The sequence below is a fragment of the Phyllobates terribilis genome, unplaced genomic scaffold, assembly GCF_046119375.1.
Source record: "Phyllobates terribilis strain yellow unplaced genomic scaffold, ASM4611937v1 Scaffold_4__5_contigs__length_816908805, whole genome shotgun sequence".
Taxonomy (NCBI): Eukaryota; Metazoa; Chordata; class Amphibia; order Anura; family Dendrobatidae; genus Phyllobates; species Phyllobates terribilis.
Window position 1 is genome coordinate 491760618 of NW_027362764.1, and position 25407 is coordinate 491786024.

The window sequence follows — 25407 nt, forward strand, 5'->3', positions numbered from 1 at the left end:
ATGGTAAATGAGGGGAACAAGGTGTGAGTAATGAAAGTATAGCGCCACAGCTCTTCTTTCTTCGGGTAAAACACACTGTATGAAAATTAATCCTGTAACTGGCTTTGATCACAACCAAGAGCAGCGTCTCAAAGTATTATGAAACAGAAATTCCACATGTAAGCCTTGGTTTTCCAAACATGCATTAGAGCAAGAAAAAAAAAAAAAAGTGTCGGCTGGAGTACAAGTCCCACAATAAATATTACAGAGGTCTGTAAGCAGAAGTATTAAGTCTAGAGAGGAAAATGTCTGACATCTCTGCCAATATAAGCTGGCTTTTAAAGGATGAACTGCAATGGGAGCCAAGTATTTCCTTCACCATCCTGCATGAGTCTGCTCAAGAATGGTGAAAACATATTGACGACTCTGGTGCTTAAGAAGGCTATGACACAGATGCATAGCTGCAAACTAGGACCTCTGCTCTTCTCCATCTACACCTTCGGCCTGGGACAGCTCATAGTCTCACGGCTTTCAGCATCACCTCTATGCTGATGACACACAGATCTACCTCTCTGGACCCGATATCTCCTCTATACTAACCAAAATCCCACAATGTCTTTCCGCCATCTCATCCTTCTTCTCTGCCAGATTTCTAACACGTAACATGGATAAAACAGGATTCATCATCTTTCCACCTTCTCATTCATCCCCCCCCCCCCCCCCATCTGACCTATCCATCAACATCAATGGCTGTTCTCTCCCCAGTCCCACAAGGTCGCTGCCCTGGGGTAACCCTGGAGTCTGATCTCTCCTTCAAACGACATATCCAAGCCCTTTCCACTTCCTGCCGACTCCAACTCAAAAATATCTCCCTCATAAGTGCATTCCTCAGCAAAGACTCTGCAAAAACACTAGTGCACACCCTCATCATCTCCCGCAACCTCTTGCTCTGTGGCCTTCCTTCCAACACTCTCGCGCCCCTCCAATCCATCCTAAACTCTGCTGCCCAACTAATCCACCCCCCCCCACCCCCCGCTATTCCCCGGCCTCTCCCCTCTGTCAATCCCTTCACTGGCTCCCCATTGCCCAGAGACTCCAGTTCAAAACCCTAACCTTGGCATACTAAGCCATCCACAACCTGTCTCCTCCATACATCTGTGATCTAGTCTCCCAGTACCTACTTGCACGCAACCTCCGATCCTCACAAGACCTTCTTCTCTACTCCCCTTTTATTTCCTCTTCCTACAATCGCATACAAGATTTCTCCAGTGCATCCCCCCTACTCTGGAACTCTCTACCCCAACATATCAGACTCTCGCCTACCGTGGAAACCTTCAAAAGAAACCTGAAGACCTACCTCTTCCGACAAGCCTACAACCTGCAGTAACCACCGCTCCACCACATTGCTGCATGACCAGCTATACCCCCACGTACTGTATCCTCACCCATCCCTTGTAGATTGTGAGCCCTCGTGGGTAGGATCCCCTCTCCTCCTGTACCAGTCGTTGACTCGTTTTGTTAAGATTATTGTAAGTGTTTTTGCTATGTATACCCCCCCCCCCTTTTTCACATGTAAAGCTCCATGGAATAAATGGTGCTAGAATAATAAATAAACTAGTGCATTCTTAATTTGGTAAAAAGCAGTTTAGCATATCAGCAATAATTTAGTTTTTCTGTGATATCACAATTATTTGACCATTCACTAACACTTTGCAATATACACACACACACTTAAAATATGGTTTCAAGGGCTGTGTATTTTTGGATCATTTCAACATCACAGAGGGGGGGGGGGGGGTCCTCTCCTTGGAACTGCACTCCATGAGCCAGCGAGGACTGCTATAAACAGGATGACTTGTTAATAGATTCATTCCTCTGCATCTAGATTTTCTGTGTAGCAACAACTACAGGGAAAATTTATAGCCAGCCAAATCAGCTGTGTGCTGGGGAAAGACCAACTCTAAACAGCTAATTGCACCAGCTCCCGTATTAAAAGGGTTGTCTTGGATGAGACAATCCTTTTAAAGTGAATATATAAAATACTGACAAATCCCTAAAATCTAAAACTGCCCATAAATATTTCTTACTTTACTAGATTGCCCCCTTTTCTGTTTCAATGATTAACTTTAAAATTTGAAAGCAAAAAGTTTGAATAAGCTTTAGAAGAAACATTTATTAGGGTAAGGCCAATTGGATCAGCCAAGTCTTGGCCAAAAATCATAGCAGCCAGTGGTCAATATTGAGATTATTAAACAAGCAAATCGCCTGAATTTGGGAAGAAACTTACCCTTTCAAGAACAGATATTAATATAATCAACTTACCTTGGCACCTGGAGAACCACCCATACTATCCACAAACTGTGGAACTTGCTTTAGGTCTTCTAAATCATGGCTCCTGAAAGCCTTTAACGTGGCTGGACTATGATGAGATGGAGGAACCTGATAGACAGAATCCTGAAAAGAACTTTGCGGTACTTGATAAATCTGATGATGTTGGTAGCATGATTGAGGCAATGTTTCTTGCTTTGGAATGTCATGTTTAGCACTGTCTGACACGGGGCCAATTAGAAGCTTCAGTCTATTTCCTGGTGCGATACCTTGGCGTCCATGCAATGAGCAGAGCCACCACCCTTCCAAACCTCCAGTGTTCTGCTCAATCACTGTTAAGATATCCCCTTTCCGGAAAGACAATTCTTCAGCACATTCTGGAACATTATCAAACAAAGCTCTTGCCATGAGATTCTAAACACAAAAGAAAAGATTTTTTTTAATTATAGTAAAAGTTATTACAAATGATAAAAATGTTAAAATACATGCTAAAGCACTTACCAAAGTGTGTAAAAAAAATAATTTGCAACATTCTTACAAAAATCAATCAATTGTCAAAGGACCAATAAATCTGAATCTAAAATTTTCTTCTCTTTTCTATGAAATTGAGTATTATTTTGTCTTATTTAAAAAATCATAGATTTTACCCAACAGCTGATTCCCTGGCAAAAAAAAACAAACCCACCCACAACATATTGCTAGTTATCACGGATCTGATCGCTGACTTACAATACACAGACTGGCTGCAGTCAGCACTGAGTTTTCTCATTGTGAATATTCATGTTTGCCTATTGTTACCATGAACCAACAACACTGCAAGCAATTCACCAGACAGTGAACTGTTTATCCTTGCATAGCTAAGTTGTGTTTGATTTCACGTAGAAGACAGTGCAAGGTAAAATTTACTACTGGAACAATTAGATATTGTTTAGCTGTAGATAAGTCTCAGCTACTTAAATACATTGTAGTTTAACCATTATCTTCCTTTTCTAACCCAAAGCCTAAGGGGCCCCATACACAATGGACAGCCATTGGCCAAAAGATGGTCCAGCTGATTGTTTGGGCTTCAGCTGTTATCGCTCCTGTCTCCTAAGGAAAAACACACTGTCCTTTGTTTCTTTATTACCTACAGCGGCTGCCACTTATCTTGAGGAGAAGAAAAAAAAAAAAAAAAAAAAAAAAAAAAAGTAATATGGATCGATAGTCCAAGAACTGGACAGACCCTTATCTCCCCTAATGACAAGATAAACTGCCACCATAGGATGAGGGTTGGGAGACCCCTATAAATATTAGTCTGTTGGCAGGTTCAACCTTTAGTCTAATGTGTATGGTGACGTTTAAAAGGGAATCTGTCACCCCCCTGGGAGTTATCAGACCACTACTATGGGCATACAGGGTATAGAAAAGTAAATCTATACATACTGTACCTGTATGGCCCATGGTAGAGGTCTGATTGCAGAGAAAAGAAGTTTTATCTTTTTGGTTTTCAACAGGCTTGGCGCCAGGCTAATGTCCGCCTATCTGATTATTATTCCCCTAAATCGCTGCCTATCAGCCTAGTTACCATTCTTCCTCCCTCCCCCGCATGTCACAGGGTGCTGTGACTTGCACTTTCCTTCACCTCCCGGCGCATGCTCTTATAGACCCCGCTTTGTTTCCTCCCTGCCGGGTTTGGCTGAGCACAGTGCCGCAGTGCTCCATTGTGCAGGTGCCGGGGAGTCACTGTGACTTACGGTCCAGTGACTCCCGGCGCATAACAAGAAGGTTTTCTGCGGCACTGTGCTCATACAAACCTGGCCGGGAGGAAACAAAGCGCGGTCTATAAGAGCCGTGCTTTGTGCATGCGCTGGGAGGTGAGGAAGGAAAGCGCACGTCACAGCGCCCTGTGATGTGCGGGGGAGGGAAAATGGTAACTAGGCTATTAGGCGGCGATTTAGGGGGGCGGCGATTTAGGGGAATAATAATCAGATAGGCGGGCATCACTTGGCATCCCCCGGACTTTGGTATCACTTGCAAGGTCTTTTAGGGTTTTATAAATCTTAAATTTAAAAAAAAAAAAAGTTACAGCCAATAATGAAGACTTCTTGATTTCTGGTTCAGGTCTCAGCACACTTTCTTGTAATGGGGGAAAGATATTTCATAAATCCTTCACTAGCAGAAATAACGTGATCCTTAGGAATGTCATAATACTCACTGAAAAACTGGGCTTCAGCATCTTCTCCAAGTAAGGGCAAGATAAAAAAAAAAAAAAAAAAAAAAAAAAAAGCAAGATAAAGGGAGTAGTAATCTTTCCCTAGTCTTGTGATCGTCTTATAATATTGCAATATTAAAGAAGCAACATACAGCACCTATTCAGCCTGATCAAATGATAACAGGACCAATGCCAACCAACAAACAATACAACTGACGTAAGAAAGTGCATTATGGGTATGTACAAATGTATAAGTCCATTCATTTCATTATTACTAGAATTAAGGCCAGGAGACGCAATTGAACATTTTTTTGGCAGTGGTAGCAGGAAAAAAAGTTAAATTACTTTCCAAGGGTGTCTTTACCATAAGGAGAGAACATACAGAAAACAGGTTCTTATAGCAGCAACCTAGACAAGTCAGATTTTAAAAAAAAAAAAAATAAATAATAATAATAATAATAATAATAATAATAATAATAATAATAATAATAATAATAATAATAATAATAATAATAATATATATATATATATATATATATATATATATCTCATTCTTCTAAGCCCACGGCCCCGCTATCAGCATTTGGTCAGTAATTTTTCTCAGGAGTGGAAGATAAAACCAGGTGAGGAACAATCAGAGAAAAGGTATAATAAATGCAGAACTGATGACTTGTTTATCATCCACTCCTGAGAAGAAAAAAAAAAATACTGACCGAATACCTATAGCACCCTTAGGCCACAGCCCCACTTTCTCCCTAAGGCTTTAATCACATCTGAGTCACAGCCTCAATCAGGAGTCTCCATTCATTTCACTAAATGAACCAGAGCAGTATGCTGTGCTTTTTTTAGCTAAAATTATGGACACCATGACAAAAACAGACCAAAATGGCTTTATAACCATTTATGAAAGTTTTAGACCACCCCTTTTAAACAAACATTAATTTTAATACTAGAATGCCTGACTAATGTAATAATCGAATCGCTTTTCTAATATACTTTAATTACAAAGCTCCCATCGTTCCCTCTCTAATCTAACGGCTTTATTTTTAGTTTTTTATCTTCTGGTTGATAACATTTTATTTGAGAATCCCCAGTGAAAACTAGGATACTCAAACAAGAAATCATAAGGGGGCAGTGGCTTCGGTCACTGCCGCACCCTCCTTACCCACCCTGAGAGTCAGTGAGACTTGTTTCAGTGGCTGAGCTAGTCCCAGCTCTACTCAGCATGCGTCGGTTTTCAGTTTCTGACGCATGTTCAGTATCGCTTTCGTCACTGTGCGATATTCCATTCAATGCAACGTGACAGTGAGCTCTGTTGCCAGCTCTGATGAGAAGTGTAATGGGCCGGAAAAAGAGAGCACTATCAGTGCACACTAAAGAACATTCCAGAGAACTGGCGCAGCAGCAGGAGAGAGGACTTGGGAGATGGGAGTGAGGTTCGGATTATTGAGGATTAGTCTTAGGTCATTTGCATAATGGAGCACACAGGTAGAGTGGTAGACAGATGAGGGAGGAAATGTAGGGAAGTGCAGAACTGTGGAGAGCTTTGTGGGTGAGAGTGTTGAGTTTTACATCGTATTCTGAGGTGGATGGACAACCAGTGCAATGACTGGCACAGGATGGAGGCATCAGTGTGAGATTGGACAGGAATGTATCATCCCGACTGCTGCATTCAGGATGGAATGGAGAAGGGAAAAAGAAAAAAAAAAATCCACACACGAGAAATTACAGATTTATCAGATGTTGGGCATAATAAGCATTTATATAATTCCTGCAAACTGTAGGGTGAAAAGCAAGAGAAAAATAGATGTTATTTTCTTTTTTTATAGTCTGATGTGTATAGGACTTCTCTTATCTGCAGTAACCAAGTGAGTGAATATATTTTTTTGACTATGTGGAAACTTTAGTGTCTTCAACATATGACTCAATGAGCAATGCTAGCTATTCAGATACTGAAGTGAAGGATGTTTGTACAGTCCATTAAGCTAGTTCAATGTCCAGTGAATTGTACTTGGTATTTTAGAAGTGCAACAATAAAACTTTGTTAATAATTCACTCCTGAGAAAGGAAGGTGCTATATCTAAATCACCATGAAGAATCGTAACCATCATAAACATAATTCTCTGTTCCCTGTAACCGGTAAAGCTGCAAATGGTCACGTCCCATGTCAGTTAGGTAAATTATTGCTGTGTCAATATAGATTTTTCATACATACACAATGGAATGACACCCAATTCAAAGTAGGTCACTCCTTTTGACCCCAAGGATTAATGATCGAAGAAGAAACAAGATTATATTTGCTGGACAGAAGAGACTCAAGATCTGTGAGCAGTAGATTAATTGAAAAACGAATCAGTTATCGCTCGCCTTTATTCCTTTCAATTGTATGCAGCATAAAGTGAGATTCATGCAGTTAGACCAAAGTCACGTTAAGGTTAATGGCGCTCAAACAAGGCAGAATTGGGCCATCAGTGAAATGACTGTCAGCAGGGAAAGAAAAACAAGTCGAAAACATTGGCCTTTATAGATTTCGTCAGCCAATGATCAAGCTAAAACCATCAGCCAAAACGATGCAACATGCCCAATGGGTGTTTTCAATAACATTTATAGGTTGAAACTATTTTACTTTAGTAAAACAATCGTTTGTTGTTTGTTATGGTCCAAATCCAGGGCTGTGGAGTCGGAGCCCATTTTGGTGGAGTTTGAGTCGGTATAAAATGGACCAACTCAGACTCCTAAAATACATAATAAATTGGGTAAAGTCGTTCAATGCAGTTTGTGGGGAATATTTTTTCATGAGAATTCGGCAAAGTTATGAAATGTCTGTCCTATTCCTGATCTAAGGGTCTAGACTTTTAGCTGAGATGAATCTGTGCTACTGTAAATTTATCACTTAAACATGAGCCATGTATGAGGGAATCGGAGTTGGTGTCATGGCAATTGAGGAGTCGGAGGTTTGGCTTACCGACTCCACAGCACTATCTAAATCAGCAATTTTGTCCAACTTAGCTTATGTAACCATGGTCCATAAGTGTAAAAGAAAGCAGTTTGCACCCATAATATATAACTATGAAAAGCCTTTCTGATAAGAAATACGCCTTCACATGTCGGAATAATGTAAACCATGATTTTAAGTTAAAGTCTTTAATTCCAATGTCACAATTTCTTAAGGCCCCCATACACATACTAACATAGCCCGAATTTGCCAATAGTGGCCACCAGTCTAAGGATTATGGGGAACTCGCAACTCTTCCCCGGAAGATGATTTTTTTTGGGTGGCACACAAAAAAAAAAAACCCATTATTAAAATAAAATAAAAAAAAAAACACTGACATGACCAAATAGTTTGCTAACATCTAATGTACTATAGAAAAATGGATGCCATACAGATGCCATGCAGCTGGCAATAAAGATGAAATATCCATGTTTTCTGGGTGAAAAATCATGCTGATGTGAACATAAAATACATTTTGGTTATTACACACATATAAATAAAAAAGTGTAAGTTCATGAACTACTACAGGAAGATCTGCCCTAGAGGCCTAATCAGACACTATTATTAACCAACATAGACGATGACAGGATTTGACAGGTTAATAAAAATATCTGTAAATGTTCACTTAATAAAAGCTGTCCAAATCCATGATAGTAAAAGTTAAAAAAAAAAAAGCAAGAAACACAGCATTATGACATAGTGAAATGATCTCACTGTGACTAAAATGAGCCACGCCAAGTAAAAACACAAACATCTACTCGTTTGCGTGTGTGAAATCGTAGGTTTATTACTCCAGGCACTGCTAAGGTGTGTTATTATGTACTTAAAGTAAAAGGTGACGGTGCCAAAGGCTACTAGAACTGGAGTGAGAACATCTAGTTAATTAATAAAGCAAGTGGCTATTAAGATGAAAAAGAACCCACACCTGCTGCACTCAAGCCAAGATCAGACAGCCTCTCTAATTATAAATGGTAACATTGGGAAGAAGCTTACCATCGTACCTTTACATGCCTGAACAGTCGTTAGCACCATGAGATTTCCCAGCCTTCACTGTTGGCTAGATTTTTCTGAATAGAATTAAATAGACTCTAAGATTAGTTATGAGGGCTATATTAATATATGCAGATAATAACCTAAAGTGTTTTGAGAGTGGCTTCAGTACAAAAGATTTTATTGCAGGCCTTCCAAATTCACGGTAAGACTTGATTCCATCTCCATTACATCTTTGGTAGGAATGGAACCACAACTAGACATGCAATGAATAGGACACTTTCCTAAAAGACTTTCAATTTGATTACTGCATGCATGAGGATGACCAATTTCTTCTTTTCTCAAAACAAAAGCGATTAGCGCTATGGGTCTGATTCTTTTAGACTGGCATTTTGCACGCTAGTCTTCATGAAGGGACAGCAGAAGTAAGATGTGCCCAAATCATTAAGAGGGGCGCCACTTAAATCAGCTGGATCCTAGAATTGGCGGACACCACTGCCAGAAATCTTGCTGGAGTAACATTTCTGGTATAAGTAATGCCATGCCACACATACACGCAAAATTTATAATATAAATTTTATATATATATATATATATATATATATATATATATATATATATATATATATATACACACACACACACACACACTTTTTTTTTTTGCAACAGTTAATGGCGTTTTACACCAGAATCCAGGCAAAGAAACAAACACCTTATTGAATTGTCCCTTTGTGTTTATTATTAGTTGCCCCAACATTAGCACAATGAAGGGTCACAGATTTTATTTTTTTTTATATTAATGGATACGTAGACACTGGAAAGATGTGCTTACAAATGATATTTGTACCACCCAAATGAAACTATCCATTTAGAAAGAATTTGTAACCATTCTGCCAAATTCCTGACTCTCTAAATGTCAGAATGTTGTAGGAAAGTAAAGGCTTTGACAATGATTAAAGGGGTTTTCTACTTAAAACAAAAAGCAGAAAATCCTTGTTCCCCAATGCTTTGTGTGCGTAAAGCAAACACAACGTTCTCATTCACCCTGGGTCCAGTAAAAGCTCTCCTCCGCTGCTCTAGCCTGTATTGGCTGCAGTGAAGACCCGACTACAGCACACCTCATATGATGAATTTAAGCGGTGGTCTTCGCCATGCCCACTGGCAGATCTATCCGGGACACACACACACGCACACACAGTATATGAAAATAGAAGTTTTAAAAACCAGAATACTTAAAAGGCTTTTTCGCAGAAAGATTGCAGTCATATTTCCCATAACATCACTAGAATACATTAGAATTAAACATCTATTTCAGTATTGGGTGTGCCAGAAATGGAAAGCTAGGTCATGCTTTTCATTAGAAGTTAGTTTGTCTAACGGATGTTCTTTAGAGTTTATTCACAGCTCTATTTGCAAAGTTACCAGACATTTAATAACCACAGGGATCAGGAATGCGAGGGGTAAGCAACTCAAAGCCTACAAAGCACATGCTGTTCTCCTTTCCTCTGCACATAGCAAAATACGTGGAGTCTTGTGTTGCCTAGGTAATTACTGTCCCTCTATTGCTATTCCTGTGACGCTCTCCAGAAAGAGTTCCCATGTTGCTACAGACTTGAGTATTTTCTAGTAAAGTTTGTAAGTAACTGCAATTCGCAGGACAAAACTCATTTGAAGCTAAATTGCCCGACTAACTGCAAATGAGCATAGTCTTATAAATAATGGCCACTTGATATTACAATTAGAGGCTTGGAAGCGAATATAATGAAGAACATTTAGAGGTCTAGTTCAGTTATGTCACATGTTGTCTTCAGCAAGAACAGTGCAGATCAGCCTATGTGACTACCTGAGCAGCTAATTGCAGTAAACCTGTAATAGTTATGACTTTAGGGAGAGGTCAGCTCACTGTTGCACATGCCCTAGGTCAGGGGAGGGGAACCTTTCTTCTGCCAGGGCCATTTGGATTTTTATACCATCATTTGGGGGGGGGGGGGGCAAAGAAAATCATCAACTTGATATTTATCCTGCTATATAAACATTTAATTAACTGACTCCTAATGGAAGTGCTTCTCTTTGGTGCGGTTGTGATGTTAGGTGGTACTGATGTTGCTACCTGCAACTGATGTTCCAGATTTGCGTTGGTCTGGAGCGCAGCCGACTCTTTGCGATGAATTTTGAAAAGACAGTGCTGGGGGGGCATAAACATCACAGGAGACTTTGGGGCTGTCGCTGCGGTCTTCGTTGGTGGGACGAAAGTGCAGAGTGTGCCACCCACAAATCCCTTATTGCATGCACATGCGCCGCACCGTTCAGTAGAGATTCCGGCCTGAGCACTCCGATCCCCGGAAATCTGCCTGGGGAACCAGAGGAAAGGACTTTGTGGGCTTGAGGTTTCCCATCCCTTGTCTAAGTGACCAAATAGGTAAGATGGTCAACTAGAGCCTCATTCAGACATCAGTCGTATATGTGTTTTCCACGCATAGAACTCAATCTATGGACCTGTTTCCTTGTCCAGTTTTTTGCGATCTGAGTGAGCCGTAAAAAAATAAATAAGTCACGGATAAAAATTATAAATCAATATCTATGGGTCACTGATTAAAAATTATGCTGATTAAACACAGATGCCAAAATTATATACAAGACACTGGTGAGCAATGCTCACGTTTTACGTACAAAAAAAAAATGGCCTAATAGTATTTTGGTGAGATTTATGATATTATATGCGAATAAATTAAACATTTCCCAGGATACGATCCAGTCAGATTTCCAATTCTAATAGTTTAATTAAGCCGGATGCATTTTTTCCTGCATAGTAAAGCTGCAGATGATGCTTCTGGCATGCTTGATAGAAGCCGCAAGGTGAAGTTTATCGTAATGCACATTTTAATCCCAAATGTAGAGACTGGGGATAGGTAACTATTTTGTAAAGTAATATCACTTAGTTTGCCTAGATGTTTGGTAAGTGAAAATACTGAAGTACCATCTGTCCTTCTACACCTGTACATAAAATGAACAGAGGTTGAGGCATTACACTACTCCACAGAGCTACGAATATTTGTTTTTTTAAAAACAAAACAAAAAAAAACAAACAAACCACCAACACACTTCTGTAGGGACTTTGACAAGTCAACAAACTCAAATTTCTGTTCTTGAATGGGACTTACGTTAATTCAGTTTTTACAACTTGCACCATGGACATACGGTATATCTTTCTCTGGAATTGGGTGGAGTCTCCGAAACTTATTGCGATTGGCAGCAACTGGGACAGAGTACTCAAAAGTACCTGCAGCATCAGTTTATGACGGCAGTATAGTTTATTAAATTCTATATCATCCTCAGCTTTATATTATACTTGTCAAGACAACAGCAACAACACGCGATTATAAGTTAAGTTACAGACAACTTTTCATATAAGAACAGAATGTTATTGGAAACATTTTCTTTGTTAAAGTGTCTGCGTGCTTTGCCCAATTACGTCATGTCAATATTAACCAAGCTAGGCACCCATGGATGTGACCAATATTATTTCTATACAGGTACAGGAATGTGTCTGCAAATAACATTTGTAAATCTTAGTAAAAGGAACACCTGAAAGTTTATACATCTGCTCATGGATCACCTAAAAATAAACACTGACTAAAAGAATATAGTTTGACATCCAGCTAGTAGTGACAATTAGGTGTGAAATTCTAATCAGTCTGAAACAAAATCAATACTATGGGTACATATAAGCAGGCCCCCCCCCCCCCCCCCCCCCCGGCTAGATGAATAGGAGCAGCAGGCTCAATGCTGCAGCATGAAGATTTCTGAACTAAGTAGCACATTCTGTTGATGGGACTTATCTCTACTGAAATGGGACAGCTTCACAACATGTCTAAAAGAAATTACAAAGTGCATGTTCTGGCCTTACTATAGACACAACGTCATGTATAAGAAGTAAGGACATACACATGCTGAAACACGAATCCCTCACCTAGTCAGATTGTGAATGACGCCCCTTAACCTTTTTTATATAGTTGATCAGTAGCTTTGCATCCATCATAATATGACATTTCTAGTACGTGACAAATTACATTCATATTATAAGACATATAACATGGAGTATTCTGTAAAAAAAAAAAAAAAAGATCATGAGAGTGCTCATGAAGACTGATGTACTGTACTTTGCAGTCAGTACAGTACTTCTGTGCTATACAAGTGAGTAAAATCTGTTGATTGATCTGTCAAACTAGTGTTAACTTTCTAGCTCGGGGCCACTAAACTACTGCCATTTCATTATACAGCTCGGGTTTAGCAGTTTAAACATGCCCATGTCAAAAGCAGCCTTTTTAGCAGTGAGTAATAAATGGTCTAATACACATCAACATAAGTCCATAACCTGTAGGTGGCATAAAGCAAGGCCATAAAGTAAGCAAGGTCATCAGCACAATGTGCATGCTCCAACTGGACTCATCTCGACAACATAAACTCTCTTACCGCTGAAAACCCGATTTCACACGTCCATGAAACACAAACTGTGCTCTTATTGGACTACCAGGCCCGATCGACTGGTCTACTGACCCAAGCTAACTGCCTAATAGTAGTTATCTTTAAAAAGTATACTTAAGGCTGCGTGCCAACGATGCGGATTTAATGCTTTTCCACAGCTTCATTTCCACCGCAAAAATGCATTAAAAACGCATGTTGTCTGCCATGTTTCCCAATGATAATCTGCATGTGCTGTGCGCATGCTGCGGAAAAATCCGCAGCACTACCATTAATTTTGCAGAATAGCGGCAAAATCGCCGCCATTGACTTGCATAACATCTGCATGCATACAAGTATGCATGCGGATGTTATGTGATTCAATGCGCGGATGGTACCCGAGTCTAGAGAAGAGGAGACTCTCCTCCAGTCCTGGGTACCATAGTACCTATAGTTAAAAAAAAGAATTCTGATGGCCCCCTGTCTGCTCCCGGCGGCGATGCTGGCTCTTCGGCTGCTCGCAGTGGTGTAAAAGGACCTTCCATGATGTCATTTAGTCATGTGACAGGTCACGCGACCGCTGACATCGGCCGGGGGCCATCGGAAGGTGAGTATAATGTTTTTTTTTTTTTAATTATTTTTCACCATTTTTTTAAAAAAAATTTACTATTGATGCTGCATTTGCAGCATCGTAACTTGGTCACACATCATAAATCCATGCCGGTTGAATGGATTTATATAGTGTGACCAAGTTGTCAAGCACTTTTCCAAGTGATGCTAAAATCACTTGGAAAAGCGCTTGACAACCCGCATGCGGAATCGCATGTTCAAAAAGCTTCACAAACGCTTCTGCCAGGGAGATGCAGAAACGCTCCGCAGCATTTCTGCATCGTGGGCACTTAGCCCAATAGTCCAAACGGGACAGAATATCAACATATAACATAAAACATTTTATGGGGGAGGGATAATAGGGAAAATATAGTTTGCAGTCAGGCTTGCCCTATAGAGCCCTATGAGGAAAGGAATGCCCTACCTGACAGCGGAGTGGTGTCCCCGCTCCACGGAGGCTGTCCCTAACCTATCCCTAACTCCCCCTATACAGACATACATAAAGCATCACGCATATTGACCAAGATCAGACAGACAGTCATGTCATAATCAACATGCTGATTGTCACACATCAGTAAGGCTATGTGCCCACGATGCAGAAATGCTCCGGATTTTTTACTGCGCATTTTTGCATCTCCCTGGCAGAAAAAAAGCATGCGGATTGTACATGCGGAGTGTACATGCGGATGTGAAGCGTTCTTCACTTGCATTTCCGCATGCGGGTTGACAAGCGCTTTCCAAGTGATTTTAGCATCACTTGGAAAGTGCTTGTCAACTTGGTCACACTATATAAATCCATGCAAACGGCATGGATTTATATAGTGTGACCGTAAAGAAGGTAAAAAATAAATCTATACTTACCTTCCGATGGCCCACGCAGTATTTATCCGATGCGTCTCGGTCTGCCGGCAGCTCGCGATACACTGAAGGACCTGCCGACGTCAGCGGTCGCGTGACCCGTCACATGACTAAATGATGTCAGCGCAGGTCCTTCAGTCCACCGTGATCTGCCGGCAAGTGAAGACAAGCGCACTGCGGACCATCAGAAGGCAAGTATAATATTTATTTTATTCATTTTTTTTTTTTTACAGGTTCTATGGTACCCGGGTCCGGAGGAGTCTCCTGTCCTCCACACCCACGTACCATCCGCACAATGAAACGCATGGAATCCGCATGTACAGATCCAGTGATGCGGAATCCAAGCGTTCCAATGCAAGTCAATGGCGGCGAAAACACAGCGCTTCCGCAAAATAATTGGTAGTGCTGCGTTTTTTGCTGCAATGATAACCCGCAGCGGAAATTTCTGCAGCATGTGCATAGCACATGAGGATTATCATTGGGGAACATGGCAGGCCTTCTACCATGTGTTTAAGCGTTTCTGCCGCTGTGGAAACGCTTAAAAAACGCATTGTGGGCACACAGCCTTATAGTAGTATGGGGAAAGATAATAAACATCAGAAATCTTTAGGTATAGTAATCTCATGAATCAGGTTCCCCCCCAAAAAATTGAAGATTTGTCAATAGGGCAAAATATAAATATAAACCCTACTACTGACATTAAGTAAATTTGAACCAGATTAATAGATAGTATCAGCTAAATTACCCCAACCAGATAAAAATACATAAAGACCAATATCTAGAGATGCCATATACCATACATACATATTTTTTAGCAGAGACTTTAATGAGCAGGTCTCATCCGAAATTCAGGGGGAAGCTTGTGCATGCTGCGGTTTGTTTCTTCCACACTGATGCTCAATCACTGTGAACTCACATCTGAACAGCACTATTGAATAATACTGGTCCATATATATGATTTTAACCCGGACAAGCAGACATCCATATAATACGCTTGTCTGAGCTCAGCCTAAGGACTCGTTCACAACACGACCGTATTTCCGGTCCAGGTGCTTTCTGTAAAAAAAAAAAAAAAAAAAAAAAAAGACGGAGCGGACTCGGACCAATGTTATTCAATGACTGTGTTAGTGTGTGAGGGAATAAATAATCGGATGTCATACATATAGTAACCATTTTTTTTTATGGATTCATTGCAATTCCTTAAACTGTAAATGGTCTTGTAAATTATAGCTGCAAAGAAAGAAAGAAATACAAATTGCATACAGGTAACAAGTGGGGAAAACTGCATTGAGTTTCTAGATTGAACTCTAGCTGATTATTTGAACCCTCCTGCGGACCTGGCCTGGGGCTGCACACTGCAGTTGTGACAGGTAAAAGTTATTTTTATGCAACCTGAAAAAAAATGGTGGCAACAAACTGCACACACAAAATATTACAATGTTACCCCAACTTCTTCCAACCGTTAGAAAATAATAGTGGAAGAAATACAAAAGCAAGCTTCCTCCCTAGGCAGGCTGACACCAGGGATCAGCAGCCATGCTGTCTAGTTAGTGGGAGAAGACTTGCCAGAATTCCTGCGGGTTGTGTCAGCAGCCTGGAGCAGCAGCACAGTCAGGGGTTAACCCCTGTCATCCCTCATACTGAAGTCTCCAGCAGCCTGCCATACGGTGCCTTATACACGTAGAGCACACCTCAGAGAAGCGCGCAGCCGCCTCACCTTGTACTTCATGCTTGCAGCCTTCCTGGTGTCTGGAGTTAAGAAGTCCACATTGGTGAAGTGCAGCAATGTCCGCTGGCTGCTGTGAGGGGACACAAACGCTCACACCGGACGCCCGCCGCTATGTGAGCGCTCTGTTTGGGTCGCACTCGCAGAGTGTACGTGTCATTAGCATACGCGCAGCTGATTGGTGGGGGCGGGGCTTGCAGGCGGCGGGCTCTGCTCTTCCCCTGTGTGCGCTCAGTTCCCGCACGTCGCGGTGATGTGAGGAGATTGCTATATCAGGGCATAGCTCCATATAACAGGCCTGTGCTCAGCACACGGCAGCTCGCATTCTTATGTGCTGACAAAATGGCTTCCTGTGACCTGATGGAGATCTCCAAGTAAAAGAGGAAAAAAAAAGCTTTGCTGAGTGGGGGACAAAGGAATGTCTGTCCAAGCCATACTTGCTTCTTTTTACCTCAGGCTCTTGTTTTTGTTCCTTGGAACTTCAAAGTCCAGCAGCTGACAAACTGTTCCAATGTGTCAGCAAAGTGTCCTGACATGAGGGACAAGAATGTGATGTGCTGAGGGCTTAATAAAAGTGTGTCCATGTAGATTAGCGAGCGATATACAGGACTGAGGAAAGAAAAAAAATACGTCCCACAGAGCACAGATGCTGTTTTTACGTAGAAAATCAACGTGTAACCGTCCAAGCAAAGTGGATGTGATTTCATGGAAACTGCATCTGAAGCCACTGTTGACCTTAACATTTTGTGTGAAGTTTTAACTATAGGCTTTTATGGAGCCTGAAAAAGACGCATGTAATAAAAAGCAAATGCGGAAAGCTGTACTAAAAAAACTACTTCAAATCCGCAGTAAAAACGCATCAAATAAAGGGAAAAACTCAGCTACAACACTTTGGTCATTGAAGGTCTTCTTATAATTCACTTCTGCATGGACTTGACAAAATAATGGCCGCTGAACCTTAACCCTAGAACGCATGACCATAAAAATCTACACTTTCACATACCTGGGGCCTTTTAGGCCCGTGTGCAAATAATAAATAAATGACCAACTGGAAATGACAAACAACTATAGACCTGAGGAATACCTAGAGTTTCAAAATTCTAACTAAAGAAATCTTGCAGAAAATAGGAAACAATTAACAGGGCAGGCCTGCGAGGCCCCAGGTATGCGTTCTAGGGTTAAAGGGCCATCAAAAGATTTAAAAAAAATCACCTTTCACCCCTTCAGCTCCTCACCGTCAGTCGTCCGATCCTCGGTGCATCTTGTTATCACCTCTGGTCACGCTAGGCCTGGACTTCCGGCTCTGATGGATGTTTCCGTTCATATGCACACAGCCATGACATCACAACCTTATGAGCACCTGTGCAGAACTGTCCTTGGACTCATCAGAGCCAGAAGTCCCAACCTAGCATGAGGAGGATTCAGCACTGACGGATGTGATAAGATACAACAAGAACAGAACGGGTGGGTAATGGTAGGGAAAGGCCGGAGAGGAAAGTGAGTGCTGAGGTGATTATAAGGATTTATTTTTATTTTTTAAATCTTACACTTATTATATTCTGAGGTTTAGAGAGACCCGGACCATAATAAGTGACATTCAATTTGCAGAAAATAACTTCTCTGCAAATCTAATTTCTCAGGGAAATCCATGCGAAAGGGCAATTTCGAATTTTGCCTGATCCGCTCATCTCTAGATGCCACCTGAAAAATATGTATGGTACAAAAATCAGGCAATGACCAACAATTCTAACAGTATTAAAAGTCAACAGATACAAAAAATAATCAATGAATGACACAACCATGGAAAAGTGGGGTGAATAACAAATTGGAAACACCCCAAAGTGGGACTTATAAATCCACATAATAGGGACAACCGAAGAAACATAGACATGAGAAAAAAAAGACGGCAACAAACCTCGAATAAACGTCCCAAATAATGAAAAAGCGAAATCTTTATTGAAAAATGTTCATTAAATACAAGAAGTGAGGATCACTCAGAAACGCAAAATATAAAAACAAAAGAAGAGCATGATGACAAGGAGCAATATCCATTCATTATTTAGAGGACATGTATGCTGCCACATGTGGATAAATTACCTATGGGCACAATGGAACACCATAATATAAATCTTGGGAGGGTAACTCATAGGGAGATTAGTGGAGAGACCACATGCTTTTATAGGTTCCATCCAGTGTGGAATTAAGCAAAAAAGCATTTGCCCAGAGCAACCTTTAATGTAAGTATGACATCTCAACTATGAGCAGAGACACTCACTCAAAATAATAGGGTCTCAAAACAGTGGCTCATACAATCAGCAACGGATCCGAATCATGTACTTACACCCACAGTGGTCGGATAACTGCTCCTCGCTCGTGCTCGACCCGACGGGAGTTTCAGCACGGCTGCCTTCGTCAAGGGGTGGTGTGCAAAAGGATGGGGAGGATTAAAAGGCGGCATTGGCCAATCAGATGAAGAGGTGTGTGGGTCTCAGGCCAATGAGCGCGGAGGAGGCGTGGCGCGATGCATGTCCGTCACCGGCCCACTGCCGCATCCACGGCAACCGCGTCATGTGATCCATGACGCCGCGGTCACGTGGGTGACACGTGACCGCGCGTCACAGACCACACATAGATACGGCCAGCGAGGGCACAGCGGCAGGCGATGAGGACATGCGTACCGCCCACCCCATGCCCACAGGCTCCCAGGGTAATCGGACATAGAAAAAAGATTGACCTCAATGTCTGCAACCTCATAGTACATCATAGAGAACCAAATGGGGGCTACCATGAGAGATAATGAGTAAAGAGAAATGTAATGAAGAGCCAATATCAGATAAAGATATAAGGGGAATCCTGTCATATATAATAACAGTCAATCAAAATTCAATATACATGTTATTCAATGACATAATCTACTATATAATTGTCTTATCCCGTCTGTCTGTCTGTCCTGGAAATCCCGGGTCGCTGATTGGTCTGGCCGCGGCCAATCAGCGATGCGGCATTTCTGAAAAACATGGCGGCCGTTAGCGGCTCATGTGCGGCACGGAGATCAGCGGCGATGCAGCCGGGAGATGCAGCCGGCTACTCGCAGCATAAGTCCCCCGACCGCAGGCGCCGCTGACCTACATGTGGCTATCGTCGGGAGATCAGCGGCTACGGCCGCTCATTTCCCGAGGACAAGTGTGATGCCCCTCCCCTCCCCTCTCCTCCCGTTCCTCCCCCCCGCTCGATCAGGACCCCGGCACCCGGCGTCATACTTACCCCTCCCCTCCTCTCCTCTCCCCTCCCCTCTCCTCCCGTCCCTCCCCCCGCTCGATCAGGACCCCGGCACCCGGCGTCATACTTACCCCTCCCCTCCTCTCCCCTCTCCTCTCCTCCCGTCCCTCCCCCCGCTCGATCAGGACCCCGGCACCGGCGTCATACTTACCCCTCCCTGTGCCTCCACAGCAGCTCCTGTGGGCAGAGAGCTCCACTCCGACTCAGACACCAGCAAGGTGGAGGTGGGGTACTGGTATGGGCTGGTATAATCAAAGATGAACTTGTGGGACCTTTTCGGGTTGAGGATGGAGTGAAGCTCAACTCCCAGACCTACTGCCAGTTTCTGGAAGACAACTTCTTCAAGCAGTGGTACAGGAAGAAGTCGGTATCGTTCAAGAAAAACATGATTTTCATGCAGGACAATGCTCCATCACATGCATCCAACTACTCCACAGCGTGGCTGGCCAGTAAAGGTCTAAAAGAAGAAAAAATAATGACATGGCCCCCTTGTTCACTTGATCTGAACCCCATAGAGAACCTGTGGTCCATCATAAAATGTGAGATCTACAGGGAGGTAAAACAGTACACCTCTCGGAACAGTGTTTGGGAGGCAGTGGTGGCTGCTGCACGCAATGTTGATCGAAAACAGATCAAGCAACTGACAGAATCTATGGATGGAAGGCTGTTGAGTGTCATCATAAAGAAAGATGGCTATATTGATCACTAATTATTTTTGTTTTTGTTTTTGCATGTCAGAAATGTTTATTTCTAAATTTCGTGCACTGATATTGGTTTACCTGGTGAAAATAAACAAGTGAGATGGGATTATATTTAGTTTTTATTAAGTTGCCTAATAATTCTGCACAGTAATAGTTACCTGCACAAACAGATATCCTCCTAAGATAGCCAAATCTAAAAAAAACCCACTCCAACTTCCAAAAATATTAAGCTTGGATATTTATGAGTCTTTTGGGTTGATTGAGAACATAGTTGTTGATCAATAATAAAAATAATCCTCTAAAATACAACTTGCCTAATAATTCTGCACACAGTGTACACAAACCAGACTAACAAGGGAAGAAGTACAGGAATAAATGAAAATACCAATCATACAAATATGCACTCACAAACACTAGAGTGGAACGCCGGGAAGTAAAGGAAGGAAAAACCAAATAGGAGAGGATGAGGATATGCACACAGGTAAATCCCCAAGCAGTCTTCAGAACAATACTCCAAACGCGTCCTTAAACAACCAACACCTCCAACTCCAGAACCAGGCAGTATGAAACTAACACTGGCAATCCCCAGAGGCGAGTATATATAGAAAAGGGGAGTGGCCAACACTGAACAGCTGAGACCATTAAAGCAGGAAAGCTCAAGGAACTGTCAACTAACTGAACAGATTAACCCCTGCACTGCTAGCAGAAACCTGCACTATTTAATATGATGGTGTAGTGCTTCTAATCAGTGCAGGAGTACGTGAAATCAAACAACGCGGTCTTCTGGCCCCTCTCTGTCACGGTAAACCTGTAACATTAGGTCTACTTCTGACGCACACTGGGCTTTATCTGACATTCTGACAGGAAACTGTCTCTGTCCTTCATCTTAGTCCCTCCCACTCTGGGCTAGTCCCAATTATTAACTCTAACCCTCCCTACTGTCAGGCTGAACACAATACCAACACTATTAACGCATGTCACAGTTTACATTACATAATACAATAATACATTTGTTCTTCAAGGGGGAACATGTTCAGTATGTCCATCGCCTCACAGATGAATACAAATTTTGTTTTGTTTATTTTTTTTTAACATGTGGTGCAAACAACTCCACCAAAAATGTTCTTCTTTAGAGCACTCAAGGGACCACTTGTAAATACACCACCTTTTTTGTCAGCCGCACCTTTCCTTATTGCCAATGGTGTCAAAATATCACAAAATGTGACACAAGGCGTGCTGCAGTTTCAAAACAAGTCTCCTATATTACCTCCAATTGAGAGTGTGATATCCTATTAATAAGCAACTGCAGGGCAGGCATTTCACTCACTCATTTGACCAGTTAACTGTGCATAGAAATGCTCACAAATATCCATGCGCCCAGCTGTGTTCACTTTCTCTTCAAACATTATTGAATATTGCAATTGGCCATGGCTACTATGTTATATCACTTCAGTTTCTGCAGAACTGAAGCAGCAATTGTAACACTAAGGGTTCATACTCATCTGCGAGGAAAAAGACGGTCCGATGTTGTTCCTGAAAAGTAAGACAAGCGAGTACAATGTGATTTTTATCTCACATAGCATGCTTATGACATCTGTATGCAATACGTTTTTTCTCTCTGCAACTATTATTCTACAATCATTTACAGGACCATTTACAGTGTTCTATGCTACAAAATGATAATGTATCCGTAATAATCAGATGGCATACAGATGGTCCGTATGGGTCAGCCAGACATATCACCACCCTGAACCTAACGAAAGGGTACAGGCAAATTCTCCAGTCCCCAAGTGCCAAGGAGAAGACGTCTTCCTCTACTCCTATCAGTGCTTTCAGTACACCAGGATGCCGTTCGGTCTGCAGGGAGCCCCAGCTACCTTCCAGAGAGCCATGGACCGGATCCTAGCCTCTCACAAAAAGTAAGCCGCCACTTGCTTGGATGACATTGTGATATTCAGCCCGGATTGGGGAAGTCATTTACAGAAGGTCCAGGCGGTACTGGATGCACTAAGGAAGGCAGGGTTTACTATAAACCCAAAGAAGTGCGCAATGGGGAAAGAAGAGGTGAAATACTTGGGCTACATCGTCGGAAGGGGCAAAAAAAAGCTGCAAGTAAATAAGGTGGAGGCTATCCAAAACTGTCCGCAACCAAACTTCAAGAAGCAAGTTTGTGCATTTCTGGGAATTGTGGGATATTATCAGAGATTTATTCCAAATTTCGCCAGGATAGCCGTCCCCTGACTGATCTTTTTAAGGGCACGAAGACATCGATGGCTAAATGGTCCTTGGAAGCAGAGATGGCATTCCAGGAGTTAACGCTCGCCCTATGTAAACAGCCGGTCTTACTCGCGCCTGACTTCACTAAAGAGTTCGTGGTGCAGACAGATGCCTCCGAGGTCAGTTTGGGAGCTGTGTTGTCCCAGGAAATAGATGGAGACGAACATCCAGTCCCATTCCTCAGTAGGAAACTCTCTTCATGTGAAAAGAACTATGCCATCGTAGAGAAGGAGTGCTTGGCCATCAAATGGGCAATTGAGACACTAAGATACTATCTGTTAGGCCGAAAGTTCAGGCTAGTGTCAGACTATGTGCCACTGCATGGTATGTGCTAAGAGGGTTAATCAGTCATATTTAAATGGACCAGTTTGAGTGAACGACTATAGAGCGGGTGGGCGGTCGTTCACCAAATCTCCACCCCAGGGTGTGGTCTGGGGTTTAAATACTCGGCCTGCTGAGGCATTCAGTGTTCAGTAGGTCTGGAGAGAGGAACTCCAGACATGTTTGTGTTGAGCTGACCTGAATCATGTGGAGTTGCTGAACTCTGAGCAGGTGGATCCCTGCTATCACAAGAACTGTGTTACCATTTTGTTTTGTTTTTCCTTTTATGGACTCAATGTTGGTTTATGCTGCCTTTTAATAAACCAACAAGAAATTTAAAGAGACAAGATACCTGTGTCTACCTCCGTTTGCATCTGAGTGAGCGGTCTACCACAGTGCGTAATAAAATCTGATCCCACACTGAATATCGGATACATTTGTATGATAAACTGGAAACTATTTGATCATGAACATAATTTTTTAGTGTAGATTTATGAAAATGGATCGCACACAGACATTACACGGTGTCACACAGACATAAAAACAGACACACGGATGAAAATAGGATGAAAATGAGAAAAAACTCGTCCATGTTTTCTGGATGAAACTTGGACGATTTTTCATACTCTCATCTGCAGAGACTCTAAATCCTACAAGTTCCATATCTTATTGCTTTCATCACTCCACCTATATATTAAGGTGCAGGTCATATGTTATGTGACCTAAACACCTGTATTACTCCATGTGAGTGCAATTACATTTGCATGCATGTAAGTATTATGCTAATCATGTATTACAAATGTGGGCCCTGAAGCTACTAGGAGTCAGCCAAAGAGAGATTACGAAACAATACAGAAGCAGATCCTCCCCTAACCAAAATATGCACAGTAGGAATTACTGTCTGTGCCCACAATAGCAAGCCCTACTGTCTTCCATCACAGAGATGTCTGCATGATAATTCTGCATTCTTAGAAGCCACAGTTCTTGAAGCTGTAGACATAAAGATAGTGATACACTTCATTAAGGTCTTTCATTTGCATTTCCAATGTATGCGCAAGTCCATCCTTTTTAAATGAAGTTAACTTAAAAATTTTCCTTTAGGCTACATGAAATGCCTGCTGTCATTTGCTTTTTTAAAGGCTTTAATAAGTCAGTAGAAGATGAGTTAGGTCCACTTACATGTTTCAGTCTTTACAAAGCATCACTAAGATGCATATTTATCATAGATCAATACAGCGACTGACAGATAAAGACGGAAGATGACTATTTAATAACAATTTGCCAAGCTCTAAATTTTAGGAATAAGCAACCAATTTTGGTAAATGATACTTTTATCATTCATTGTTTTGCATTTAATTTGGCGAAGTATTGTTACAAATGCTTCTTTTAATAGTAATAATATATTAGGCTCTTACTATCGCATATCAAAATCAGTACTGCGACACCATCTTTTTCATTAAGACTATTTATGTGCTTTCATTTATCATTTTAGAGCTGAGTACAAAACTTTGACTACCATATTTCTAGTTGCTGCAAGAACACAATATAAAAAAATATTTGGATAAAAAGAAACGTAACTTGGTTCCACTTGTTTCTACTGCCATACACAGCAGTGACATATTAGAGTAACTGTGCCTTATTTGCAGCTTTCATGTTAGAGATAATACTGAGATATTTGGCAGCGTGGTGGCTCAGTGTTTAGCACTACAGCCTTGTGCACTGAGGGCCTGGGTTCAAATCCCACCAAGGACAATATCTGCAAGGAGTTTTTATGTTCTCCCCGTTTTCGCGTGGTTGATCTCCGGTTTCCTCCCACACTCCAAAGACATACTGATAGGGAACTTACATTGTGAGCCCCTATGGGAACAGTGCCAACATTGTATGTGAAGCGCTGTGGAATTAATGGCACTATATAAGTGAGTAAAATAAATCTATAAATAAATAATTGGCGGTGAGAGACAATGTTTTTCAAAGATGATCCATATTTTTCGTCAGGTAAATACAGTTGTGCTCAAAAGTTTACATACCACAGCAGAATTTTCCTTTTTTGGCCTTGTTTCAGAGAATATGAATGATAACGTAAAAACTTTTTCTCCACTCATGGTTATTGGTTGGGTGAAGCCATTTATTGTCAAACTACTGTGTTTTCTCTTTTTAAATCTTAATGACAACTGAAATCATCCAAATGACCCTGATCAAAAGTTCATATACCCCAGTTCTTAATACCGTGTATTGCCCCCTCTAACATCAATGGCAGCTTGAAGTCTTTTGTGGTAGTTGTTGATGAGGTTCTTTATTTTCTCAGATGGTAAAGCTGCCCATTCTTCTTGCCAAAAAGCCTCCAGTTCCTGTAAATTCCTGGGCTGTCTAGCATGAACTGTGCGCTTGAGATATTCCCAGACTGGCTCAATGATATTGAGGTCAGGAGACTGAGATGGCCACTCCAGAACCTTCACTTTGTTCTGCTGTGGCCAAAGACAGGTCGACTTGGCTTTGTGTTTTGGATCGTTGTCATGTTGGAACGTCCAAGTACGTCCCATGCGCTACTTCCAGGCTAATGAATTCAAATTTGCCTCCAGTATTTGCTGATAACATGCTGCATTCATCTTTCCTTCAACTTTCACCAAGTTTCCTGTGCCTTTGTCGCTCACACATCCCCAAATCATCAGCGATCCACCTCCGTGCTTTACTG

At 41.6% G+C, this 25407-nt stretch overlaps 1 protein-coding gene across 2 annotated transcripts in view; it reads right to left on the minus strand.

Annotated features, from left to right (window-relative positions):
- Positions 1–25407, minus strand: part of NEDD9 (neural precursor cell expressed, developmentally down-regulated 9) — a 152557-nt gene that overhangs the window by 15635 nt on the left and 111515 nt on the right. Inside the window, exons 1-2 of one of the 2 annotated variants that reach the window (XM_073678772.1) lie at positions 16129–16295; positions 2302–2721 (exon numbers count right to left, since the gene is read on the minus strand). In XM_073678772.1, the coding sequence (XP_073534873.1) occupies positions 2302–2721; positions 16129–16140 (432 nt within the window). In that variant the 5' untranslated portion in view covers positions 16141–16295. Of the gene's footprint in view, positions 1–2301; positions 2722–16128; positions 16296–25407 lie in introns of those variants that run through there. The other variant, XM_073678774.1, reaches the window with a different exon arrangement.